We start from the raw sequence: 24,167 nt of genomic DNA on the forward strand, positions 1-24,167 counted from the left end.
CTCTCAATTAAACCACACTTCCTCTTCTAGTATAAAATCAACCATTTCTTTAGTTCAAGCTTTTCAAATTTATCCTAAGTCCCCTTCAAATAGTACAAGGTGGAAGCCTATGTTGGGATTTGAGTCAAAGCAGCCACATTTTGACATAATTTAACTTTGAATTCTTCTTTAAAAGTTCTGCTCATTTGCATTCTACTCCATGGAGAGAGAAGGTAATTTACACTGAGGCACCAAGAAGAGCAACTCTCCTCACAGATGGGGATCCTCGCCCGTAGCAGCAACCTGTGCATCCCACGGTCTGGAACTCCCACAAATCCATTAGGCTAGGCTCTTTTAGGAGCCCTCGACGTATGGTGTGACCCACCTGAATAGACTAGCGCTCAAGGCTTCTGAGCTCTTTCTGCTCAGGACTGTATTTCCCAGGGGCCACCGCACCGGAATTAACAGTTCCACTTCCGGTCACCAGGGGTCGACGACGTAGTGGGGTAAGGTCTTCCTGTCCTAGGAAGAAATCGGTGGCTGCGGGAGGTCTCCGCGGACTGGGACTCGATCCTGACAGACCTGGCAGTATGGGTGGGTGAGAGGGAGGCCCTCAGAGGGAGAATCTGGGGCGCAGATGTGATCTGCCGGATCCCCAGGCGCGCGTGTGCGCAGGAAGCAGAGGAGAGGAGTTTGTGCGATCGTGAGTGACGGAGGGGACTGTGTGAGTGTGTGCATGAGACCCTGTGCACAGGACCAGAAGGGCGTGTGGACGCAGCGCGTTTTGCTGGAGCTGTGTGAGTGTCACTGTGCTGGTGGCTCTAGGGTCCTGCTGCTTCCTCCGTCTTTCCCCTTCACAGCTGCGGAGGCTGCAGCAGAGGAATGGCCCCAGCGGGGAGGTCAGATATTGAGCCGAGAATGAAGCTTTCCACAAGAAGGCGCAGATCGGGGCTCGGGGTGGGAATCTGAGAGCTGAAAGTGCCTCTTGAGGGTCCCTCAGAAGGGCAGATACATGTTGAGTACCCAGCGTCCCTCAGAGCTCTGACCGATTCCTCCTCCTTTTATTTCCTTCTCATTTCGTAAGAAGTGAGGGAAGTTGTGGCCCTGGAGGGTGCTTTCAAACTTAGTCTGCGCTCCAAGAAAAGCCTGGAGCCTCACGTTTGCCATATCCTTTCCCAGTCGTACAATTATCCAGAAGGAGGATGATAGCGTTATTGTTTCACACTTAAAAGTCAACAGTGAGTTTGTGCTTTGTATTTAAGATACGTATTTTTTATTTTAGAATATAGAAGTTCCAGTGAATTTCAGAATATGAAATTCTTGCTCCCTCCCATCCTGTCGCCTCCCAGCGAGTCCCCCCAACTTTCCACTTAATATTTACAGAACCATTTGGCAAATCGTTCACACTTTCCTGTGCGCTCTCTTCTTCTAAGCTGGTATAAAAGTAGACCTCCAGATGTTTACATTGAAGCTTTATTTTAGACTCTGCTTTGGTAAGATTAGTCTATGGAATCACACACCAGGTATCTGATTGTCTTTACAGGCCTCCTTTTCAAAGCAGGGAAGAATGGAGATGGTTGGGTGATTTACATTCCTCTGTGAGGCTTTCAGGAGTCAGAAAGTGATTGCCATGTTGGCCAGGGTGGTCTCGAACTCCGGAACTCAGGTGATCTGCCCTTGGAAAGTGCCGGGATTACAGGTGTGAGTCACTGCCCCAGGCCTATATAAACATTCTTTAGATTCCACTGATGAGTAAGATCATGTGTCTTTCTGTGCCTGGCTTACTTCCCTTAATGTGATATTCTCCATGTTCATCTGTGTTGTTTCAAATGACAGAATTTCCCTTTTAATGGCTAAATACTGTTCCATTGTGTATATATGCCTGCGTATATACCACACTTTCTTTATCTAGTCATTCATTGATAGACACTTAGATTGATTCCTTATCTTGGCTATTGTGAATAGTGCTGCAATAAACATGGGTGTGCAGATGTCACTTTGACATGGATTTCATTTCCTTTGGATACATATTCAGTAGTGGGATTGCTGAATCATAGGGTAGTTTTATTTTTAATTTTTCGAAGAACTTCCATACTGTTCTCCATGATGTCTGCGTCACTTTACATTCTCACTTACAGCATGCAAGCATTCCCTTTTCTCTACATTCTCACAAACACTTGTTAACTTTTGTCTTTCCAGTAGCCACCCCAACACATACGAGGTGATATCTTATTGTAGGTTTAATTTTCATTTCCCTGATGATTAGTGAAGTTGAGCATTTTTTCATATACTGTTTGCCATTTATATGTCTTCTTTTGTGATGTGTTTATCAGGTCCTTTGCCCATTTTTAAATTGGGTTGTTTTCTTGCTGTTCAGTTGTTTGAGTTCCTCACATATTTTGGATATTAATCCCATATCAGATATATGGTTGCAAGTATTTTCTCTCATTCTGTAGATTATCTCTTCACTTTGCTGTGCAGAAACTTTTTTAGCTTGATGTAATTTCATTTGTCTATGTTTGCTTTTGTTGCCTGTGTTTTTGACATCTTTTCCAAAAAGAAAAATCATTACCCAGATCAATGCCATGGAGCTTTTCCCATGCATTTTTGTCTATTTGTTTCATAGTTTGGGTTCTTATATTTAAGTCTTTAATCCATTTCGAATTGATTTTTGTATAATGGTTTGAGATAAGGGTCTAATTTCATTCTTCTGTGTATGACTAGTTTTCACAACGGTATGTATCAAAGAGACTGTCTTTTCCTTATTGTATGTTCTTGGCACCTGTCTCAAAAATCAGTTGGTTATAAACGTATGGATTTATTCTGGGGCTCTCTATTCTGTTCTGTTGGTCTATGTGTCAGTACCATGCTGTTTTGGTTACTATAGCTTTGTAGTATATATTGAAGTCAGGTAGTTTGGTGCCTCCAACTTTGTTCTTTTTGCTCCAGATTGTTTTGGCTATTTGGGGTTCTTTGTGATTCTATACAAATTTTAGCATTTTTTTTTTTTCTATTTCTGTAAAGAAAGTAGGACTGAAATTCTTAAGCTGAGTTCCTATAACTCCACTTATTATCTTGGGGACCACAGGCTCTTGAAATAGAATACTGAAGCATTATAGAAATTAATAAATGTGGGTTTTAGAGGAAGAAATAATATGTCATTTCATAAGACTATTGAAAGAGTATGTGACCCATGAGGTTTGGATCCACTGGTCTAGAAAGAACATTGGTTCTCAGCTAGGGTGATGTTTAGAAACTTTTGGTTGTCATACTGTGGGGGAGGGTGCTACTTAGATCTAGTAGACAGAGGTCAGGGATGTTGCTGAACATTGTACCATGCACAGGATAGATCTCCTCACAGCCCCAACAAAGAATTATTCAGCACAATATGTCAGTAGTGCCTAAGGTGAGAGAAACCTTAGTCTAGAATCAAAAGATTGTGATACCTGGAATGACACTGTAAATAATCTTATATACACTAAGTATTTATGGAAATCACTAAGCAAATCATACAGACTCAAGTGATAGAGTGTTATGTATATAGATACATATATGTGTATGTATCTATATATGTGAATATAATTATATATTCCAAGTTAATGCCTGTGTATAGTCACACTTACGAAGTACTTTTAAGCAAAAAGAAGAAAATTGGGGCTACGATACAGAGATAAATACTGTTAGCATGCATATACTTGTCTAAATTTTTTTTGTATTAATGTCTATTAGTCTTTTAAAAAATGTTTTTATATGCATATATTTTACAAATATAATCATATTGTCTATCCTATTTTATAACCTGATTTTTCTGTTAGTTGTATGTCTTGAACATTTAATGATTACTTCATATTCTATTACATGGATGTTCTGAACTGTACTTAACCAGCTGGCTTTTGCTGAACTCAGAACACTGACCACTGGTCATGAAATTCCTTCTATATCCTTTCCAGCTTTCATGCCTTGCCCCACTGCACCCAATCCTGACTTCACAAAAAGGTTCTGGTTTGGATGATGTGATCCCTTCTCAGCTCTGAAAGGTGGGACTAGGGCAGGAGGATTGCTTACAGCAGGATCAGAGGCCCAGTCCTAGGCCAAGGTAGGTATCCTAAGAGTGGAGGACTGGTTGGAAGCCTTCCTGCTGGAGTGTCTTTTGAGCAACTTCAAGACAGAAATGCCTGTGGTGTGCATTCATACTTGTGCCACAGGTTCCCTGGAATTTAGGCGAGAGCTTAGTTTCATCCACACTCTACCTGTTCTCTGCCAGTTTATTTGTGAGAGGGTGTGTTCAGGGAAAAGGGGAGTGATGGGAGAGGGTTGGAAGTGTGTGTGTTAGCAGGGGTAGTTGAGAAATAGGAATGAAGGATAAAATAGTTATTTGCTTCAATGCTTTGGGGGCATTGAGACACAGCCTGACTTACAGCCTTTTTGTTGTTGTTTTCCAGGGGAGAAGCCCAAGGAAGACTGACCAATTTTGTAATTCTAAAAACATGGTCCCTGTAAGTTGGTATTTCTCTCTTCTTCTTGAAATATGATGATTTTCAGGTTAGGTGACTGTTATTATCTAACCTGAAACTTCTTACCTAAGGATCCACTATTTTACACCCCAGTTTGTCCCATTACAGTGAAGTTGGGACCAAAAATAAAGATCAGTGCTCTTCCTGTTTGTACCTCTGTTTTCCTACTGGCTTTGATGTTTTCTTGGAGCAGGTTATTCAGTCTGTGCTCTGAGCTCAGTCCTTGGTCAGGAAGAATGTTGGAACATTGCATAAGTTGGTCCCCACAGGAAAACATGGTCTTGTGGGTTTGATAAGTTACAGATGATTGTCGCATTTGACCACACTTGGGAACACCTTGAAACTTCTCCACAGACTGGAGCTTTCCAGGTAGTTAAGGTAGAATTCCATAGTGAGTGGCCTCAGTCTGCAAGTGTGACAAGGTGATCTGCTTTATGAGCCTTTTAGGAAAGTGATCAGTGAGGACAGTGGGCAGTAACAGGGAGAAGATTATTCAGGGCACAAGTGGTTGGTGATTACAAATTCTCTGAATTGTGGAAAACCTTAGAGACTGACCATCTTAAATATACAAATAGAAAAAAATGATCAAATCTAATATGTCAGTTATTATTGAATTTTATGCAGCTTATAAAAATCATTTGTCAGCCAGGCGTGGTGGCTCACGCCTGTAATCCAAGCACTTTGGAGGCTAAGGCGGGTGGATCACCTGAGGTCTGAAGTTCAAGACGAGCCTGACCAACATGGTGAAACCCCGTCTTTAAAAAATTTGTCATGACAAGAAAAATACTTTTATCATCTGATACTATAATAAGCTTGAGGATTAAGGGCATTCCTCAATTTTATGCAACCTACCTTTTTTTTGAGACAAGGCCTCACTCTGTAGCCCAGACCGGAGTGCAGTAGTGTCATCACACTTCACTGCAGTGTTGAAGCCCCAGGCTCAAGCGATACTCCCACCTCAGCTTCCCAAGTAGCTGGGACTACAGGCACATGCCACCACACCAGTTACTACTACTACTACTACTTCTTCTTCTTCTTCTTCTTCTTCTTCTTCTTCCTCTTCTTCCTCTTTTTTTTTTTTACAGGGAATGTGTCTCATTATGTTGCCCAGGCTGTTCTCACACTCCTGGGCTCAAGTGGTCCTTCCATCTTGGTCTCCCAAAGACTGGGATTACAGGCATGAGCCACCATGCCAGGCCAGCAGCAGGATTCTTGAAGAATGTGTAGGCACTCTGAGAATTTCCATATTGCTCCTTTATTGAAGTTTAGTCCTTCACTTCCTCTCCTTTCATCTTGAAACAGCTTTCTTCAATTTCACCATAATACATGTGTTTGTGGTTTCAGGGATCAGTGACATTCAGTGATGTGGCCATCGACTTCTCTCAGGAGGAGTGGGAGTGCCTGCAGCCTGCTCAGAGGACCTTGTACAGGGATGTGATGCTGGAGAATTACAGCCACCTGATCTCACTGGGTAAGGTCCTCTGTCTCAGTTAATTTAGCATCTGTTCTCTGGAATATCAGCTTTCTTCACCATGAATTCCGGGGCTATCTTTTAAGAGGTAGCTGAATTCCTTCTTCTTGTTCCCAAAGGAGTGATTTGAGATTTGTTGGGTTGAAAACAGGCACCTCCCTGGAGCCCCTGCATCTTGCCTACTCCACAGTGGCCTCCTTCATTACGCTGGTCCTCTCTGTAATTTCCTCTCTCTCTTCATGACTATGGGACTGAATTTGAAATATTGTATATTCATTGAATGATATTGTTCAAGAACCATAATATCAAACATATTATGTTTTTTTTTTTTGAGACGGCGTTTCGCTCTTGTTACCCAGGCTGGAGTGCAATGGTGCGATCTCGGCTCACCGCAACCTCCGCCTCCTGGGTTCAGGCAATTCTCCTGCCTCAGCCTCCTGAGTAGCTGGGATTACAGGCACGCGCCACCATGCCCAGCTAATTTTTTGTATTTTTAGTAGAGACGGGGTTTCACCATGTTGACCGGGATGGTCTCGATCTCTTGACCTCATGATCCACCCGCCTCGGCCTCCCAAAGTGCTGGGATTACAGGCGTGAGCCACCGCGCCCGGCCACATATTATGTTTGATCTCAGAATTACTGTAGATTTTGTTTGTTGGTTGGTTGATTTTTGTTTTTCTGACCCACCTGTAAGCAGAAGAGTGTCTTGGGTTTTTCTATCAAAAGAGCCTCTATGATTGCTTGAGCCTGGGAAGTCAGTGCTGCAGAGAGCCATGGTCATGCCACTCTACTTCAGCCTGGGCAACAGAGCAAGACGCTGTCTCAAAAAAAAAAAAAAAAAAAAGCCTCAATGATTTACATATACTGACAGGGTTGACAGAATTAATTTAGCATTAAAGTGAATGCATTCCATTGCCTTCAACAAACATTCCATTACTTGTTTTGTAGTTGAAAGTTTCAGGTCATGAAGTGTATGTTTTTCTGTTGAGTGAATATTCTAAAATGAGCTGTAAATGTCTAAGGATGCAAAATAAATAACAACAATAAACACAATAATTGTTAACTTGGTGCTACTACATATCAGGCAATGTTAGACGTATTTACATATATTATCTTATTTAACATTAGAATCAATCCTATAAAACAGGTATTATTATCATCCCTGTTTTACAGTAGGGAAAACTGAAGGACAGAGAGTTCAAGAGACTTGCTTAATGTCAAAGTGTTAGTGGGTGGCAGAGACAGGATTTGAACCAGGCAATCAGGCTTGAAGGTTCCTGCTTTCAACCACTAAATTATACCTCCTCTTGAGGGATAAGATTCTATTATGAGTTTAAATGAAAGAAAGTTCTTTTTTTTTTTTTTTTTTTTTTTTAACATAGTTGATCTCTTACTCAATCCTCTCACTCTTATCTGGAGCCTCTTCTCAATATTGTTTTGACTTGTAATTTATTATAAGTTTAACCAGGTCTCAGAGTTTAAAAAAAAAATTTATATTAAGAAAATTCTACATGTATCATTTCTTTTCCTTTAAGCAGGAAGTTCCATTTCTAAGCCAGATGTGATTACATTACTAGAGCAAGAGAAAGAGCCCTGGATGGTTGTAAGGAAAGAAACAAGCAGATGGTATACAGGTAAGTGAGAAAAGCAGACAGGGGGAAGCCATCATTGTCCCGGACAGGCCATGTGGTCAGAGAGGAGTCACACTTGTGAGATGTAGTTTGCAAAACTTAAGACCCAAGGCCTGTTGGATAAAAATGGTCAAGACCTGGGAAGGAAATAAAGATCACTGTAGGAGCTGTCCCTAAGGAACTTCATCATTCACTAATCACCTAATTTCTGTTACTTCCTTCCTCTTTTCATGTAGTGAGTTTCCTCTTTCTTTCCCAGCATAAACTTTAAACAGTTTTTAGAATTATATTTTAAGAGACAACATCTTGTTATGTTGCCCTGGCTGGTCTTGAACTCTTAGGCTTAAGCAGTCTTCCTGCTTCAGCCTCCCAACTAGCTGGGATTCCAAGCATGAGCCAATACTCCTGGCCCCCAGTGTAAACTCACTTGACCCCTAGTATAAACTTTTAACACGTATTTTGGATCCAGCTACTTTCCAACTCTACTGTTGCATTTAGATTTCTATATGTGTTTTCACTAAGAAATATATTCATATTCAGTAAGTATGTATGAAGTGCCCATTCCTAGAAGGCACTGTGCTTGGCTTTGTCAATACAGTAATGTATAGGTAATGAACAAGACTGAGAAAGTCACTGCTGTCGTGGACTTTACCAGTAGTTGGTGAGACATGCATCAAACAAGTAAGCAAATGAATAAATAAGGAATAGAGAATTATGCTATAGAAACAAGGCAATAGGAATGATGGAGTGAGATGACAGCACTTGGTTGCTTAGGGTACTTGTGTTGAAGGGGGCATGCTTGCATAGAGATGTGAAATAAGGGTTCAGTTCTCTAGTCAGAGTGAGCAGGAAACACAAAGATGGAGTAAGTGATGGAACAGTGGGAAGAGAGGTCTGAGAGTCAGGCCGGGGTCCATATCATATAGGGTTTTGACTGTCATTGTGAGGAATGTGGGAAGTTCTCCAAGAGTTATTTATTTATTTTTAATTAATACCCAATATTTGTACATATTTATTGGATACATGTTATGTTTTGTTATATGCATAGAATGTGTAGTGTTCAACTGTCATGGTATTTGAGATATCTATCCAATCTACCAGAGGAATATTTATCATTTCTATGTGATAGGAACATTTCAAGTCTTCTTCTAGCTATTTTAAAATATACAATACATTGTTGTTAGAGTCACTCTACTCTGTTAATGAACATTAGAAGTGATTCCTTCTATTTAACTGTGTATTTGTAACATTAACCAACCCTTCTTCATCCCTTACCCCTCACCCACACACCCTTCCCAGCCTCTGGTTTCTATCATTCTATTCTCTATCTCTGTGAGATCATCTTTTTTTAGCCCCTAGATATGAATGAGAACATGTGATATTTGTTTTTCTGACCTCCGGTTTCCCTCCATGTTGCTGCAAATGACATGATTTCATTTTTTTAATGTCTAATATATACAAAGTAGTATTCCATTGTGTATATATCACATTTTCTTTGTCTATTTTCTGTTGGTGGTCACTTAGGTTGAATCCGTACCTTTGGTATTGTGAATAGTGTTATAATAATCGTACAAGTACAGGTATCATTTTGATATACTGATTTCTCTTCCTTTGGATTAATACCTAGTAGTGGGATTGTTGGATCATATGGTAGTTCTATTTTTAGTTTTTTGCTGTTTTCCATAGGGACTGTACTAATTTACATCCCACCAACAGTATATAAGAGTTCCCTTTTTCCCTCATGTATATGTTATTTTTTATCTTTTAAATTGTAGCCACTCTGACTGGGGTAAGATGATATTTCATTGTGATTTCGATTTGCATTTCTCCCTGATGAATAGTGGTGTTGAGCATTTTATTATATTCTCTTGACTGTTTGTATGTCTTCTTTTGAGTAATGTCTATTCATATCATTTGCCCACTTTTAAATTGGAGTTTTTTTGCTATTATTTGATTTCCTTATATATTCTAGATATTAGTCCTTTGTCAGAGAAATAGTTTGCAAATAATTTCACTCATTGTCTATTCATTCTGTATATAGTTTCCTTTGCTGTGCAGAAGCTTTTTAGTTTAATATAGTCCCATTTGTCTATTTTTGGTTTTGTTGCCTATGCTTTTGCAGTCTTAACCATAAAATTTTTTCCTAGACCAATGTCCTGAAGCATTTCCTTTATGTTTTCTTTTAGTAGTTTTTTGGTTGAGTATTATACTTAAGTAAAGTTGAGCTTATAGTTTATAGTTGAGTCTTACCCTTAAGTCTTTAATCCATTTTCAGTTAGTTTTTGTATGTGGAGAGAGATTGAGTCTAGTTTCATTCTTTTGCATATAGATTTTCCCAGCACCATTTATTATTTTCTAACTTTATTTTAGGTTCAAGGGCTACAAATATGGGTTTGTTATATAGATAATTTGTATGTTGTGGATGTTTGGTGTACATATTATTTCATCACTGAGGTAATAAGCATAGAAATTTTTGGATCTTTGTCCTCCTTCCACCTTTCATCCTCAAGTAGGCCCTGATGTCCATTGTTATATTCTTTGTGTTCATGCATACTCTGTTTAGCTCCCATTTGGAAGTAAGAACATGCATTATTTGGTTTTCTGTTTCTTCATTAATTTGCTTAAGATAATGGCCTCCAGCTCCATCCGTGCTGCTGCAGAGGATATGATCTTGTTCTTTTTCGTGGCTGCATAGTATTCCTTGGTGTATGTGTATCACATTTTCTTTATCCAGTTAGCAATTGGTGGACATTTAAGTTGATTCCTTGTCTTTGCTATTGTGATTAGTACTGTGACAAATATATGTCTCCATGTGTCTTTTTTTTTCTTGTTACTTCACTAGCAGGAACCATGTATTTTTGTATTAGAATGATTTTCCTTTTTTGTTTCTTCCTTGTGTGGTTTTGCTTTCATGGTAATGCTGGCCTCATAGAATGAGTTAAGAATTCCCTCCTCTTCGAGGACACAAACAGATGGAGAAACATTCCATGTTCATGGTTAGGAAGAATCAATATCGTGAAAATGGCCATACTGCCCAACGTAATTTACAGATTCAACGCTATCCCCGTCAAGCTACCAATGACCTTCTTCACAGAACTGGAAAAAACCACCTTAAACTTCATATGGAACCAAAAGAGAGCCCGCATAGCCAAGTCAATTCTAAGCAAAAAGAACAAAGCAGGAGGCATCACACTACCGGACATCAAACTATACTACAAGGCTACAGTAATCAAAACAGCATGGTACTGGTACCAAAACAGAGATATAGACCAATGGAATAGAACAGAGGCGTCGGAGGTGACACAACATATCTACAACCACCCGATCTTTGACAAACCCGACAAAAACAAGCAATGGGGAAAGAAATCCCTGTTCAATAAGTGGTGTTGGGAAAACTGGCTAGCCATATACAGAAAGCAGAAACTTGACCCCTTCCTGACACCTTACACTAAAATTGACTCCAGATGGATTAAAGACTTAAACATAAGACCTAACACCATAAAAACCCTAGAAGAAAACCTAGGCAAAACCATTCAGGACATAGGCGTAGGCAAGGACTTTATGACCAAAACACCAAAAGCATTGGCAACAAAAGCCAAAATAGACAAATGGGACCTGATCAAACTCCACAGCTTCTGCACGGCGAAAGAAACAGTCAATAGAGTGAATCGGCAACCAACAGAATGGGAAAAAATTTTTGCAGCCTACCCGTCTGACAAAGGGCTGATATCCAGAATTTACAACGAGCTAAAAAAGATTTACAAGAAAAAAACAAACAAACCCATTCAAAAATGGGCGAAGGATATGAACAGGTACTTTACAAAAGAAGACATACATGAGGCCAACAAACATATGAAAAAATGCTCATCATCACTGGTCATTAGGGAAATGCAAATCAAAACTACGTTGAGATACCATCTCACGCCAGTTAGAATGGCGATCATTAAAAAATCTGGAGACAACAGATGCTGGAGAGGATGTGGAGAAATATGAACACTTTTCCACTGTTGGTGGGAGTGTAAATTAGTTCAACCATTGTGGAAAACAGTGTGGCGATTCCTCAAGGACCTAGAAATAGAAATTCCATTTGACCCAGCAATCCCATTACTGGGTATATATCCAAAGGATTATAAATCGTTCTACTATAAGGACACATGCACACGAATGTTCATTGCAGCACAGTTTACAATAGCAAAGACCTGGAACCAACCCAAATGCCCATCGATGATAGACTGGACAGGAAAAATGTGGCACATATACACCATGGAATATTATGCAGCCATCAAAAACGGTGAGTTCGCGTCCTTTGTAGGGACGTGGATGAACCTGGAAACCATCATTCTCAGCAAACTGACACAAGAACAGAAAATCAAACGCCACATGTTCTCACTCATAGGTGGGTGTTGAACAATGAGAACACATGGACACAGGGAGGGGAGCACTATACACTGGGGTCTGTTGGGGGGGATGGGGGGACAGAGGGGGGTGGGGAGTTGGGGAGGGATAGCATGGGGAGAAATGCCAGATATAGGTGAAGGGGAGGAAGGCAGCAAATCACACTGCCACGTATGCACCTATGCAACAACCTTGCATGTTTTTCACATGTACCCCAAAACCTAAAATGCAATTAAAAAAAAAAAAAAAGAATTTCCTCCTCTTCAATTATTTTTAGAATAGTTTGAGGAGAATTGGTGTTAGTTCTTTGAGAGTTCAGTAGATTAAATTCAGCAATGAAGTCACTGGTCCTGGACTTTTCTTTGATGGACATTTTATTACTGATTCAATCTCATTACTCATTATTGGTCTTTTCAGGTTTCCTATTTCTTCCTGATTTAGTCTTGGTAGGTCCTGTGTGTCCAGAACTTACACATTTCCTCTGGATTTTCCAGTTTCTTAGTGCATAGTTGTTCTTAGTAGACCCTGATGATCTTTTTTATTTCTCTGGTGTCAGTGGGAAAATCTCCTTTTTTCTTTCTGATTTTATTTCTTATCTCTTTTCTTCTTGGTTAGTCTAGCTAGTAGTTAATTAATTTTATCCATGGTTTTTAAAAACTACTTTTCATTTCATTTCTCTTTTCTGTTGTTTAGTCTGCATTTTATTTAGTTCTGCTTTGATATTTCTTTCTACTAATTTTAGGTTTGGTTTGTTCTTGCTCTTGCAGTTCCTTGAAGTGCATCATTAGGGTGTTTATTTGAAATCTTTCTACTTTTTGACATAGGCATTTATTACCATAAACTTTCCTCTTAGCAATGCTTTTACTGTACCCCATAGGTATAGATTTTGGTGTGTTGTATTTTGATTTTCATTTGCTTTAAAATTTTTTAAATTTTCTCCTTAATTTCTTCCTTGACCCAGTGGTTATACAGGAGCATGTTGTTTAATTTCTGTGTAATGTATAGTTTCCAAAGTTTCTGTTGTTAAATGATTTCTAGTTTGATTCCATGTCTGAGAAAAGATGATATAATTTTGGTTTTTAAAAATTTGTTATGAGAAAAGATGATATAATTTTGGTTTTTAAAAATTTGTTAAGACTTGTTTTGTGTTCTAACATATGGTCTCACTAGAGTACATTATCTGTGCTAATGAGAAGAATGTGTATTCTGTAGCTGTTTGATAAAATGTTCAGTAAATGTCCGTTAGGCTCATTTGGTCTAATGTACAGTTTAAATTCAATGTTTCCTTGTTAATTTTCTGTCTAGATGATCTAATTCTGAGAGTGGGACATTGAAGTCCCCAACGATTATTGTTCTGGAATATATATCTCTCTGCCTTTTGATCTAATAACATTTGCCTTATATATCTGGGTGTTCAGGTGTTTGGATTATATATGTTTAAAATTTTTAAATCCTCTTGTTGAATTGATATTTTTATCATTATATGATGACCTTCTTTGTCTCTTTTTGCTGTTTTTGACTTAAAATCTGTTTGTTTGTTTTTTTTTCTGATATAAAGATAGCTATTCCAACTCACTTTTGGTTTCCATTTGCATGGAGTATCTTTTCTTGTTCCTTCACTTTCAACCCATATGTGTCTTTACCAGTGAGTTGAGTTTCTTGTAGGCAGCTTATAGTTGGGTCATGTTTTTTCATCCATTCAGCCAGTCTGTATCTTTTAAATGAAAAGTTTAATCCATTGACATTCAATGTGATTACTGATATGTATGTGAGGGCTGATTCTTATTATTTTATTAATTGATTTCTAGTTGTTTTGTATAGCCTTTGCTTCTTTTTTATTTATTATCATTGTGGTTTGGTTGTTTTCTGTAGGGATAACATTTGAGTCCTTTCTCCTTATTTGTATATTTGTTGTGTCCATGGGTTTTATACTTTTATGTGTTTTCATAATGGTAGATATTGTCCTTTCACTTCTAGGTGTAGGACTCTTAACCATATCTTGTAGGGCTGGTCCAGTGATGATGAATTCCTTCAACTTTTGCTGTCTGGGAAAGACTATTTCTTCTTCATTTATGTTGAATACTTTCCTGAGGATAGTATCCTTGACTGACAATTTTTTCTTTCAGCACTGAATGTGTAATCTCATTCTATCTCATTTCTCTCTGTTGAGTAATCTGCTGTTAGGCTGAGGAGAGTGCCCTTGTAAGTGACTAGATGCTTTTCTCTTGCTGTTTTTAGTATTCTCCTTTGTCTTTGACTTTTATATTTTGACCATAATGTGCCATGGAGAAGACCTTTTTGTGTTGTATCTATTTGAGTATCTCTGAGCTTCCTGTATCAGGATGTATGCATCTCTAGTTTACTAGAGTTGGAAAGTTCCCTGCTATTATTTCATTAATAGATTTTCTATCCTTTATGTTTTATCTTCGTCTCTAGGACCTCAGAAATTCAAATATTTTGTTGTTTTATGATGTCTCATATGTCACAGAGGCTTTATCCATTCATTCAGATGTTCTGAGGAAAACATTTATCCTAAAGCTTAAAAGATGAGTTGGGGGCCAGGTGTAGTGACCCACGTCTGTAATTCCAGCACTTTGGGAGGCTGAGGTGGGTGGATCACAAGGTCAGGAGTTTGAAACCAGCATAGCCAATATGGTGAAACCCTGTCTCTACTAAAAATACAAAAATTAGCTGGGCTTTGTGGTGGGCAGCTGTAGTCCCAGCTACTTGGGAGGCTGAGGCAGGACAATCGCTTGAACCCAGGAGGTAGTGGTTGCAGTGAGCTGAGATCGTGCCACTGCACTGTAGCCTGGCAACAGATGAGTTGTATGTTTGTTACAAAGAGCCAGGCCAGAGAATTCTTGGAAGATGAAACAATCTAAGCAAGCAAGAAGATAAGAGAAAGGTTATATCATGTTCTGGTTGCTAAAAGGAGGCAGTGGGTAGAGATCAGTCATAAAGGAGGACAGTGCCCTGATAGGAAGTTTCGTTCTCTGTGTTAAGGATTTGGATTTTATTTTCAGAGTAAAGATAAACCATTCAAAACCAGTTTTAAGTATGATTTGTAAACTTTGATCTGAATCAGAATCATCTGATAGAGATTAAAAATACAGCATTGACTGGGTATAATGGCTCCCACTGGTGACCCCAGACTGTTGAGGGATTGAGGCAGGAGGATTGCTTGATGCCAGGAGTTCAAGACTAGCTTGGATAACATGGTAGGACACCATCTCTACAAATTAAAAATAAAAAATAAAAATAAAATAAAAATTGGCCAGACTTTGGACTGCAGGAAGACTAAAGAAAAAGAAAAAAAGAATTGTCCAGACATGATGGCATGTGCCTATTGCCGTAGCCACTTGGGAGGCTTAGGCAGGAGGATTGCTTGATTCTGAGAGTTTGAGGCTGCAGTGAGCTATGATCATGCCACTGCACTATAGCTTGTATAACAGAGAGAAACCCTGTCTCTTAAAAAAAAAAATGCAGGCTGGGTGCAGTGGCTCACGCCTGTAATCCCAACACTTTGAGAGGCCAGGGCATGAACCAGCCTGGCCAACATGGTGAAAGCCCATCTTTTCTAAAAATACAAAAATTAGCTGGGCCTGGTGGCAGATGCCTATAATCCCAGCTACTCAGGAGGCTTAGGCAGGAGAATCACTTTAACCTGGGAGGTGGAGGTTGCAGTGAGCTGAGATCATGCCATTGCACTGCAGCCTGGGTGACAAGAGTGAAACGCCCTCTCCAAAAAAAAAATAATAATACAGCTTCTCTAGTTAAAAATTCTGATTCTGTACATCTGAGTTGCTTGAATATCAATATCTGTCATAAGCTTACCAAGTGATTTTGATTCACAACTAAATTTCACAAAGTAAAGCTTTCCCTTATGCACATCTTACCTAAACTTTCTTCATTACTGGCACCCTTTTTCTTTTTCAGGTCCATGAAAGTATTATATTTTATACTTAGGCCTTTTCTTTAATGGATTTTGTTTGCATGTGTGTAATACGAAAATAAACTATGTTTGCCTTCTTCACTTCTTTCAGATTTGGAGTCAAAATGTGGACCTGAGAAAATATCTCCAGAAAATGATATTTCTGAAATAAATTTACCAAAACAGGTTATAAAGCAAATAAGTAAAACTGTTGGCCTTGAGGCCTTTTATTTTAGAAATGTCTCAGAATATAGAAGTAGATTTGAGGGACTACGGGGACATCAAGAAGTATATATCAATATCAATCAGAAGATGATCAACTATGAAGAAATGCCTACTTATCCTCATGCTTCTCTTATTCACAATACACATAAACCATATGAATGTAAGGAATGTGGGAAATACTTTAGTCGTGGTTCACATCTTATTCAGCATCAGAGTATTCATACTGGAGAGAAACCCTATAAATGTAAAGAATGTGGGAAAGCCTTTCAACTTCACATACAACTTACTCGACATCAGAAATCTCATACTAGTGGGAAACCTTTTGAATGTAAGGAATGTGGAAAAGCCTTTAATCTTCCCACCCAGCTTAATCGCCATAAGAACATTCACACAGGTGAGAAACTGTTTGAATGTAAGGAATGTGGGAAGTCCTTTAATCGTAGCTCAAACCTTACTCAGCATGAAAGTATTCATGCTGGTATAAAACCTTATCAGTGTAAGGAGTGTGGGAAAGCCTTTAATCGTGGTTCAAATCTTATTCAGCATCAGAAAATTCATTCCAATGAGAAACCCTTTGTATGTAGGGAATGTGAGATGGCCTTTCGATATCAGTACCAGCTTATTGAACATTGCCAAATTCATACTGGTGAGAAACCCTTTGAATGTAAGGAATGTGGAAAGGCCTTTACTCTTCTGACAAAGCTTGTTCGACATCAGAAGATTCACACTGGTGAGAAGCCCTTTAAATGCAGGGAATGTGGGAAGGCCTTTAGTCTTCTCAACCAGCTAAATCGCCATAAGAACATTCACACAGGTGAAAAACCATTTGAATGTAAGGAATGTGGGAAGTCCTTCAACCGTAGCTCAAACCTTATTCAACATCAGAGTATTCATGCTGGTGTAAAACCATATGAATGTAAGGAGTGTGGGAAAGGCTTTACTCGTGGTGCAAATCTTATTCAGCATAAAAAAATTCATTCCAATGAGAAACCCTTTGTATGTAGGGCATGTGAGATGGCCTTTAGATACCATTACCAACTTATTCAACATTGCCAAATTCATACTGGTGGGAAGCCCTTTGAATGTAAAGAATGTGGAAAGGCCTTTAGTCTTCTGACACAGCTTGCTCGACATAAGAACATTCATACTGGTGAGAAACCATTTAAATGTAAAGACTGTGGGAAGGCCTTCAATCGTGGCTCAAACCTTGTTCAACATCAGAGTATTCACACTGGTGAGAAGCCCTATAAATGTAAGGAGTGTGGGAAGGCTTTTAGACTTCACCTACAACTTTCTCAGCATCAGAAAACTCATACAGGCGAGAAACCCTTTGAATGTAAGGAATGTGGGAAATTTTTTCGTCGTGGTTCAAATCTTAATCAACATCGAAGTATTCATACTGGAAAGAAACCCTTTGAGTGTAAGAAATGTGGGAAAGCCTTTCGACTTCATATGCACCTTATTCGACACCAGAAATTTCATACTGGTGAGAAACCCTTTGAATGTAAGGACTGTGGCAAGGCCTTCAGTCTTCCCACCCAGCTTAATCGCCATAAGAAAATTCACTCAGGTGGGAAGCCATTTGAATGTAATGAATGTGGGAAGTCCTTTAATCGTGTCTCGAACCTTGTTCAACATCAGAGTATTCATGCTGGTGTTAAACCATATGAATGTAAGGAGTGTGGGAAAGGCTTTAATCGTGGTTCAAACCTTATTCAGCATCACAAAATTCATTCCAGTGAGAAACCCTTTGTATGTAAGGAGTGTCGGAAGACCTTTAGATATCATTACCAACTTATTGAACATTGCCAAATTCATACTGGTGAGAAACCCTTTGGATGTAAAGAATGTGGAAAGGCCTTTAGTCTTCCAATACTGCTTGCTCAACATCAGATTATTCATACTGGTGAGAAGCCATTTAAATGTAAGGAGTGTGGGAAGGCCTTCAATTGTGGCTCAAACCTTGTTCAACCTCAGAGTATTCATACTGATGAGAAACCCTCTGAATGTAAGGGGTGTGGGAAGGCTTTTAGACTTCACCTACAACTTTCTTGGCATCAAAAACTCATACAAGTGAGAAACTCTTTGAATGTAAGGAATATGGGACAACCTTCAGATATCAGTACCAACTTACTGAACATCAGAAAATTCATACTAGGGTGAAAGCTTTGAATGTAAGGAATGTGGGAAGACCTTTTGATACATTATCAATTTCTTGGACATTATGGAATTCATACCGGTGAGAACACTTATGAATGTCAAGAATGTGGGAAATGCTTTACCGGTGGTAGAAACCTTAGAGTAAGTACATCAGAGAATTCATACTGGTGAGAAAGCATATCAATGTGAAGAATGTGGGAAAGCCTTTAGTCATAGTTCAAATCTTGTTAAAATTCATACTGATGAGAAACCCTATGAATGTAAGGAATGTGAAAAGAGCTTTAGTAGTAATTATGAACTTACTGTCAATCTAAGAATCCATATTGCTGAGAAACCCTGTGAAGGAATGTGGGAAAACTTTTAGATTTAGCTCAGTCTTTACTGCACATCAAAGAATTTATACTAGTATGAACCCTATGAATGTAAAGAATGTGGAAAGACCTTTAGTTGTAGCTCGAGCATTGTTCAACATGTTAAAATTCATACTGGTGAGCAACCCTGTGAATGTGAATGTAAAGGATGTGGGAAGACCTTTAGACTTAGTTCAGTCTTTTCTGCACATCACAGAATTTATACTGGCGTGAAACCCTATGAATGTAAAGAATGTAGGCAAGCCTTTACTGTGAATGGTCAGCTTACTCGACATCAGAAAATTCGTAATAGTTAGAAGTTTTGTGAATATAAGGAGTGTGGACAAGCCTCCACTGTCTATGAAAAATTTACTTAACACCAGAGAATTCACATTAATGAGAAATCCTGTGAACATAAAAGAATGTGTGAAGAACTTTTGTCATGGCCTGGGATTTGCTCAACATCAGAGTATTCATACTGCTGAGAAATCTTTTGATTTTATGAATGTGGGATGTTTTATAGCCACACTAAATGCCTTAGAGTTCAGAGAAGATAATTTTGGTGAGAAAGTTATTGACATGAGGAATGTAGAGTACCTGCCATGTTCACAGTTTACTGCCCATGAAGTGTTTTACTGGATTGAGGCATACCTTGCTTAATTGTTCATTGTAGTTATTGCATTTTATATACATTGAAGGTTTGCAGCACCCCTGCAGTGACTAAATCAATCAGCACCATTTTCCAAACAGCATGTGCACATCTTGTGTCTTTGTGTCACACTTTGGTAGTTTTCATAATATTTCAAACTTTTTCATTGTTATATCTGTTATGGTGATCTATGACCAGTGTTTTTTGATGTTACTAGTGTGATTGTTTTGGGATACCACAAATCCTGCCCGTAAAAGATGGTGAACCTAGTTGACAATTGTTGCAGATTTTGAAAGATAGTAAAATATACACCAATATACCCCAACTTAGATTCAAAATTGTTAATGTTTATTTTTTGTATATTTGTTGTACCATGGAGAATAAATTTTAGAAATCATCACACTTTAACCCTTGTTACATCAGCATGTGTATTACCCAAACATAAAGACAATGTCATATAGCCATAGTACCATAATTACCCTTAAGGATAAGATTCATAATTCTGTAATATCATTCTATCTTTAGATTTCTTCATTGGCCTGCAAACCATCTTTTACAGCTATTCATTTTCTAAGGAGAATCCGTTGCAGATTCTGCATTGCATTTGGTTATCTCTCTTTAGTGTATTGTAGCCTGGAAACTATATGAATGCATGCTGTCAAATTATAGTGGGTATCAGAATCACCTGTGGGACTTAGTAAAAGGAATGGAATTTATTTGAAACAGTGTCAAACAAATAGCTCCGTTAATTAAACACAACAACATAAACCATAGGCCAGATAATTCCGTGGAAAGAGACAGCTAAGGAGCGTTCCTAAGGTCAAAAGAAACCTCAAAGACTGGCCTCAAATACTAGCCCTGCCTGACTTAAAATTATATTAAACTGCTTAATAATTTATACTCTAAAGAACTGTTGAAAACAGTGGAGTGATCAGATAGAAGGCAGTGGAGCCTAGTGGGCTGGAAATAGTAACAAGGAGGTAGTCATCTTAACAGAGAGATATGGAAAGATAGTCAAAGAGACTCCTGTTTAAAACCATTGTCACACCAAGGTAGCTGTGCATATGTTTAAGGCTCCACCTTCTGAGGAATAACATAAAATACTTCATACTGCAAGGGGAAAGGGAAATACATTTCACTAAAATAGCTAAAGCTAAGTGAATTTAGGATGTCATAAAATATCAAGATACAAAAATGTAAACACTTCAAAGACAAGTTGTTTCTAGGTATTAAAAAATACCTATAAATATACACATAAAAATCTCCAAAGTAATTAGCAAATGGAATTTGGCTACATGTGACTATATATATTTGTGTGTGTGTGTGTGTATGTGTGTGTGTGTGTTTATATACTGTATATACTATATATACACACTATATATGTATATAGTGACCAAGTAGGGCATAACTCAGGAATGTGAGGCTGGTGTGATATTGTAAAATTAATTCACCACATTAAAGAAGAAGAGAAATCAAAAGATAATGTCAGTAGTTATTAACTTGACAAAATCCAACACCATTGATAATAAAACTCAGTAAGTTATGAATAAAACAAACATTTCCCAGTCTGATAAAGAATATCTAGGGAAGAATTCATGGGGAGGAGTTCCAAGATGGCCGGTTAGATCCAGCTCAGGATTGCAGCTCCGAGCGAAAGTGCAGAGGGTGAGTGGACGCTGCATTTCCAGACAGATTTTTATTGCCCACAGACCAGGAGATTTGCAAGCAGAAGAGCCCCATGGGTTGCCAGCGTGGCTGTTTTGGCCGGCGCGGCTGTTTTGCCTGTGCCCCTGCGCAGCCGCTCCCGGTGAAGACTAAACGGGACTATGTTCCCACTTAGCCAGCAAGGGGAGCTGAAACGGAGCCAGGCCAGGAGATTCCTGGGCAAAAAAGCGCCACAAATCTCAGAGCTGCAGTTTCAGCCGGTGCAGTGGCTCCCGGTGCAGTGGCTCCCGGTGCAGAGGAAATGGGACTTGTGTCCCCTCTTAGCCAGCAAGGGGAGCTGAAACAGGGAGCCAGGCCAGGAGATTCCCAGGCAAAAAAAGCGCCATGAATCTCAGAGCCATGATTTCAGTGGCACAGAGGGTTGTCACATGGGAAATCACACAGATCCCGGCACCTATTCAACAGGCGACCAGGTCACCTGGTAGAGAGCTGACCTTCAATGAAAAAATAAAAGGCTCTGAGGCAGGGAGCCAGAAGATCAGGCCCAGCTGGTCCCACCCCCACAAAATCAAAAACAAAAACAAAAAAACAGCAATTGGAAATGCTCTGGGTTGAGAGTTACGGGACGGTCCAGCTCTGTGGGGGAGGGGCGTCCGCCATCACTGAGACACCCTGCCATTGCTACGGCAACCTGCCATTACAGAGAAAGTCTGTGATTACAGAGGCGGGCCAACATTGCGGAAGCAGCTCTAACTACACCCATATAAACAGGACTGCAGGGAAGTTCACACGGCAGCTGGGTGGAGCCCACAGCAGCTCAGCGAAGCCCAGGCTGAGAGTGACTAGGCTGCCTCCTCGTGGGCAGGGCAGCCCTGAAGAAAAAAAAAAGGCAGCAATACAGTGGAAAATCATAAAGCCCTAACTCCCTGGGACAGAACACCTGGGGAAAAAAAAAAGGTGGGGGGTTATGAGTTCTGCTGCTGCAGACTTAAATTTACCAACCCAACAGCTCTGAATGAACAACGGGGCTCACAGCTCAGCACCTGAGCTAATATAAAGGACTGTCTCCTCAAGCAGCTCCTGACCCCCGTATATCCAAAGAGTCATCTCATAAAGGAGACCTCAGACTGACATTTGGCAGGTATCCTTCTGGGACAAAGCAGAAGAAGAAACCGGTAGCAACCTTTACTGTTCAGCAGCTGCTGCAAGTGATCCCCAGGCAAGGAGGGCCTGGAGTGGACCTCAGCAGTCCTACAGCAGAGAGGCCAGATAGTTAAAAGGAAAACTAAGAAACAGAAATAACTTCATCAACAACAAACAGAATGTCCACTCAGAGACCCAATCAGAAAGTCAACAACTACAAAGCCGACAGGTGGATAAATCCATAAAGATGGGAAGAAACCAGTGCAAAAAGGAGGAAAACACCCGAAACCAGAATACCTCTCCTCCTACAAGGGATCACAACTCCTCACCAGCAAGGGAACAAGACTGGATGGAGAATGAGTGTGATGAAATGACAGAATCAGCCTTCAGAAAGTGGGTAATAAGATACTTCCGTGAGCTAAAAGAACATGTTCTAACCCAATGCAAAGAAATTAAGAACCTTGAAAAAAGATTTGATGAAATGCTAACGAGAAGGGACAACTTAGAGAGGAATATAAGTGAATTGATGGAGCTGAAAAACACAACACGAGAACTTCGTGAAGCATGCACAAGTTTCAACAGCTGAATTGACCAAGCAGAAGAAAGGATATCAGAGGTCGAAGATCAACTCAATGAAATAAAATGAGAAGGCAAGATTAGAGAAAACAGGGTAAAAAGGAATGAACAAAGTCAACAAGAAATATGGGACTATGTGAAAGACCTAATCTATGTTTGATAGGTGTATCTGAATGTGATGAACAGAATGAATCCAAGCTGAAAAATACTCTTCAGGAAATTATCCAGGAAAACTTCCCCAATCTAGCAAGGCAGGTCAATATTCAAGTCCAGGAAATACAGAGAACACCACAAAGATATTCCTCAAGAAGAGCAACCCCCAAGGCACATAATCGTCAGATTCACCAGGGTTGAAATGAAGGAGAAAATGCTAAGGGCAGCCAGAGAGAAAGGTCAGGTTACCCACAAAGGGAAGCCCATCAGACTCACAGCAGATCTCTCCGCAGAAAACCTACACGCCAGAAGAGAGTGGGGGCCAATATTCAACATCCTTAAAGAAAAGAACTTTCAACCCAGAATTTCATATCCAGCCAAACTAAGCTTCATAAGTGAAGGAAAAATAAAATCCTTTGTGAACAAGCAAGTACTCAGAGATTTCATCACCACCAGACTGGCTTTATAAGAGCTCCTGAAAGAGGCACTACACATAGAAAAGAACAACCAGTACCAGCCACTCCAAAAACACACGAAATGGTAAAGAGCATCAACACAATGAAGAATCTGCATCAACCAACGGGCACTATTAACCCTAAACATAAATGGACTAAATGCCCCAATCAAAAGACACAGACTGGCAAATTGGATAAAAAGCCAAAACCCATCAGTGTGCTGTATCTAGGAAACCCATCTCACACGCAAGGATATACAAAGGCTCAAAATAAAGGGATGGAGGAAGATTTTCCAAGCAAATGGAGAGCAAAAAAAAAAGCAGGAGTTGCAATTCTCATCTCTGATAAAATAGACTTTAAAGCAACGAAGATCAAAAGAAACAAAGAAGGACATTACATAATGGTAAAAGGACCAATGCAACAAGAAGAACTAATGATCCTAAATATATATGCACCTAATACAGGAGCACCAGGATACATAAGGCAAGTTCTTAATGACTTACCAAGAGACTTAGACTCCCACACAATAATAGTGGGAGACTTCAACACACCATTGTCAATATTAGATCAACAAGACAGAAAATTAACAAGGATATCCAGGACTTGAACTCAGACTTGGACCAAGCAAACCTAATAGACATTTACAGAACTCTCCACCCCAAATCGACAGAATATACATTCTTCTCAGCACCACATCACACCTACTCTAAAATTGACCACATAATTGTAAGTAAATCACTCCTCAGCAAATGCAAAAGAACGGAAACCATAACAGTCTCTCAGACCACAGTGCAATCAAGTTAGAACTCAGAATTCAGAAGCCAACCCAGAACTGCAAAGCTTCATGGAAACTGAACAACTTTCTCTTGA

At 39.4% G+C, this 24,167-nt stretch overlaps 1 protein-coding gene across 14 annotated transcripts; it reads left to right on the top strand.

Annotated features, from left to right (window-relative positions):
• The first annotated feature begins 207 nt into the window (after positions 1 to 207).
• LOC105723410 (zinc finger protein 780B) lies at positions 208 to 22,500 on the top strand. Of its 14 annotated transcripts, none has more exons than XM_012461369.3 (7): positions 208 to 485; positions 1,523 to 1,678; positions 3,930 to 4,075; positions 4,422 to 4,475; positions 5,838 to 5,964; positions 7,500 to 7,598; positions 16,034 to 19,713. In XM_012461369.3, the coding sequence occupies exons 4-7, from the start codon at positions 4,467 to 4,469 to the stop codon at positions 18,307 to 18,309; spliced, it is 2,511 nt and encodes an 836-aa protein (XP_012316792.2). In that variant the 5' UTR covers positions 208 to 485; positions 1,523 to 1,678; positions 3,930 to 4,075; positions 4,422 to 4,466; the 3' UTR covers positions 18,310 to 19,713. The 14 variants fall into 14 exon arrangements, with proteins under 14 accessions (XP_012316792.2, XP_012316790.2, XP_012316795.2 ...); XM_012461367.3 differs by lacking the exon at positions 208 to 485 and adding an exon at positions 494 to 573; XM_012461368.3 differs by lacking the exon at positions 208 to 485 and adding an exon at positions 582 to 776.
• Positions 22,501 to 24,167: the final 1,667 nt, after the last annotated feature.

Source organism: Aotus nancymaae, unplaced genomic scaffold, assembly GCF_030222135.1.
Source record: "Aotus nancymaae isolate 86718 unplaced genomic scaffold, 86718_ANA_hifiasm-v0.15.2.pri h1tg000028l, whole genome shotgun sequence".
NCBI lineage: Eukaryota > Metazoa > Chordata > Mammalia > Primates > Aotidae > Aotus > Aotus nancymaae.

Excerpts from the sequence above, each read along its gene's own strand:
- LOC105723410 (XM_012461365.3), top strand. The coding sequence starts at position 4,335 with ATGAAGGATAAAATAGTTATTTGCTTCAATGCTTTGGGGGCATTGAGA. Across the intron at positions 4,476-5,837 it reads ATTCTAAAAACATGGTCCCT|GGATCAGTGACATTCAGTGA; the intron begins GTAAGTTGGTAT and ends TTGTGGTTTCAG. Across the intron at positions 7,599-16,033 it reads AACAAGCAGATGGTATACAG|ATTTGGAGTCAAAATGTGGA; the intron begins GTAAGTGAGAAA and ends CACTTCTTTCAG.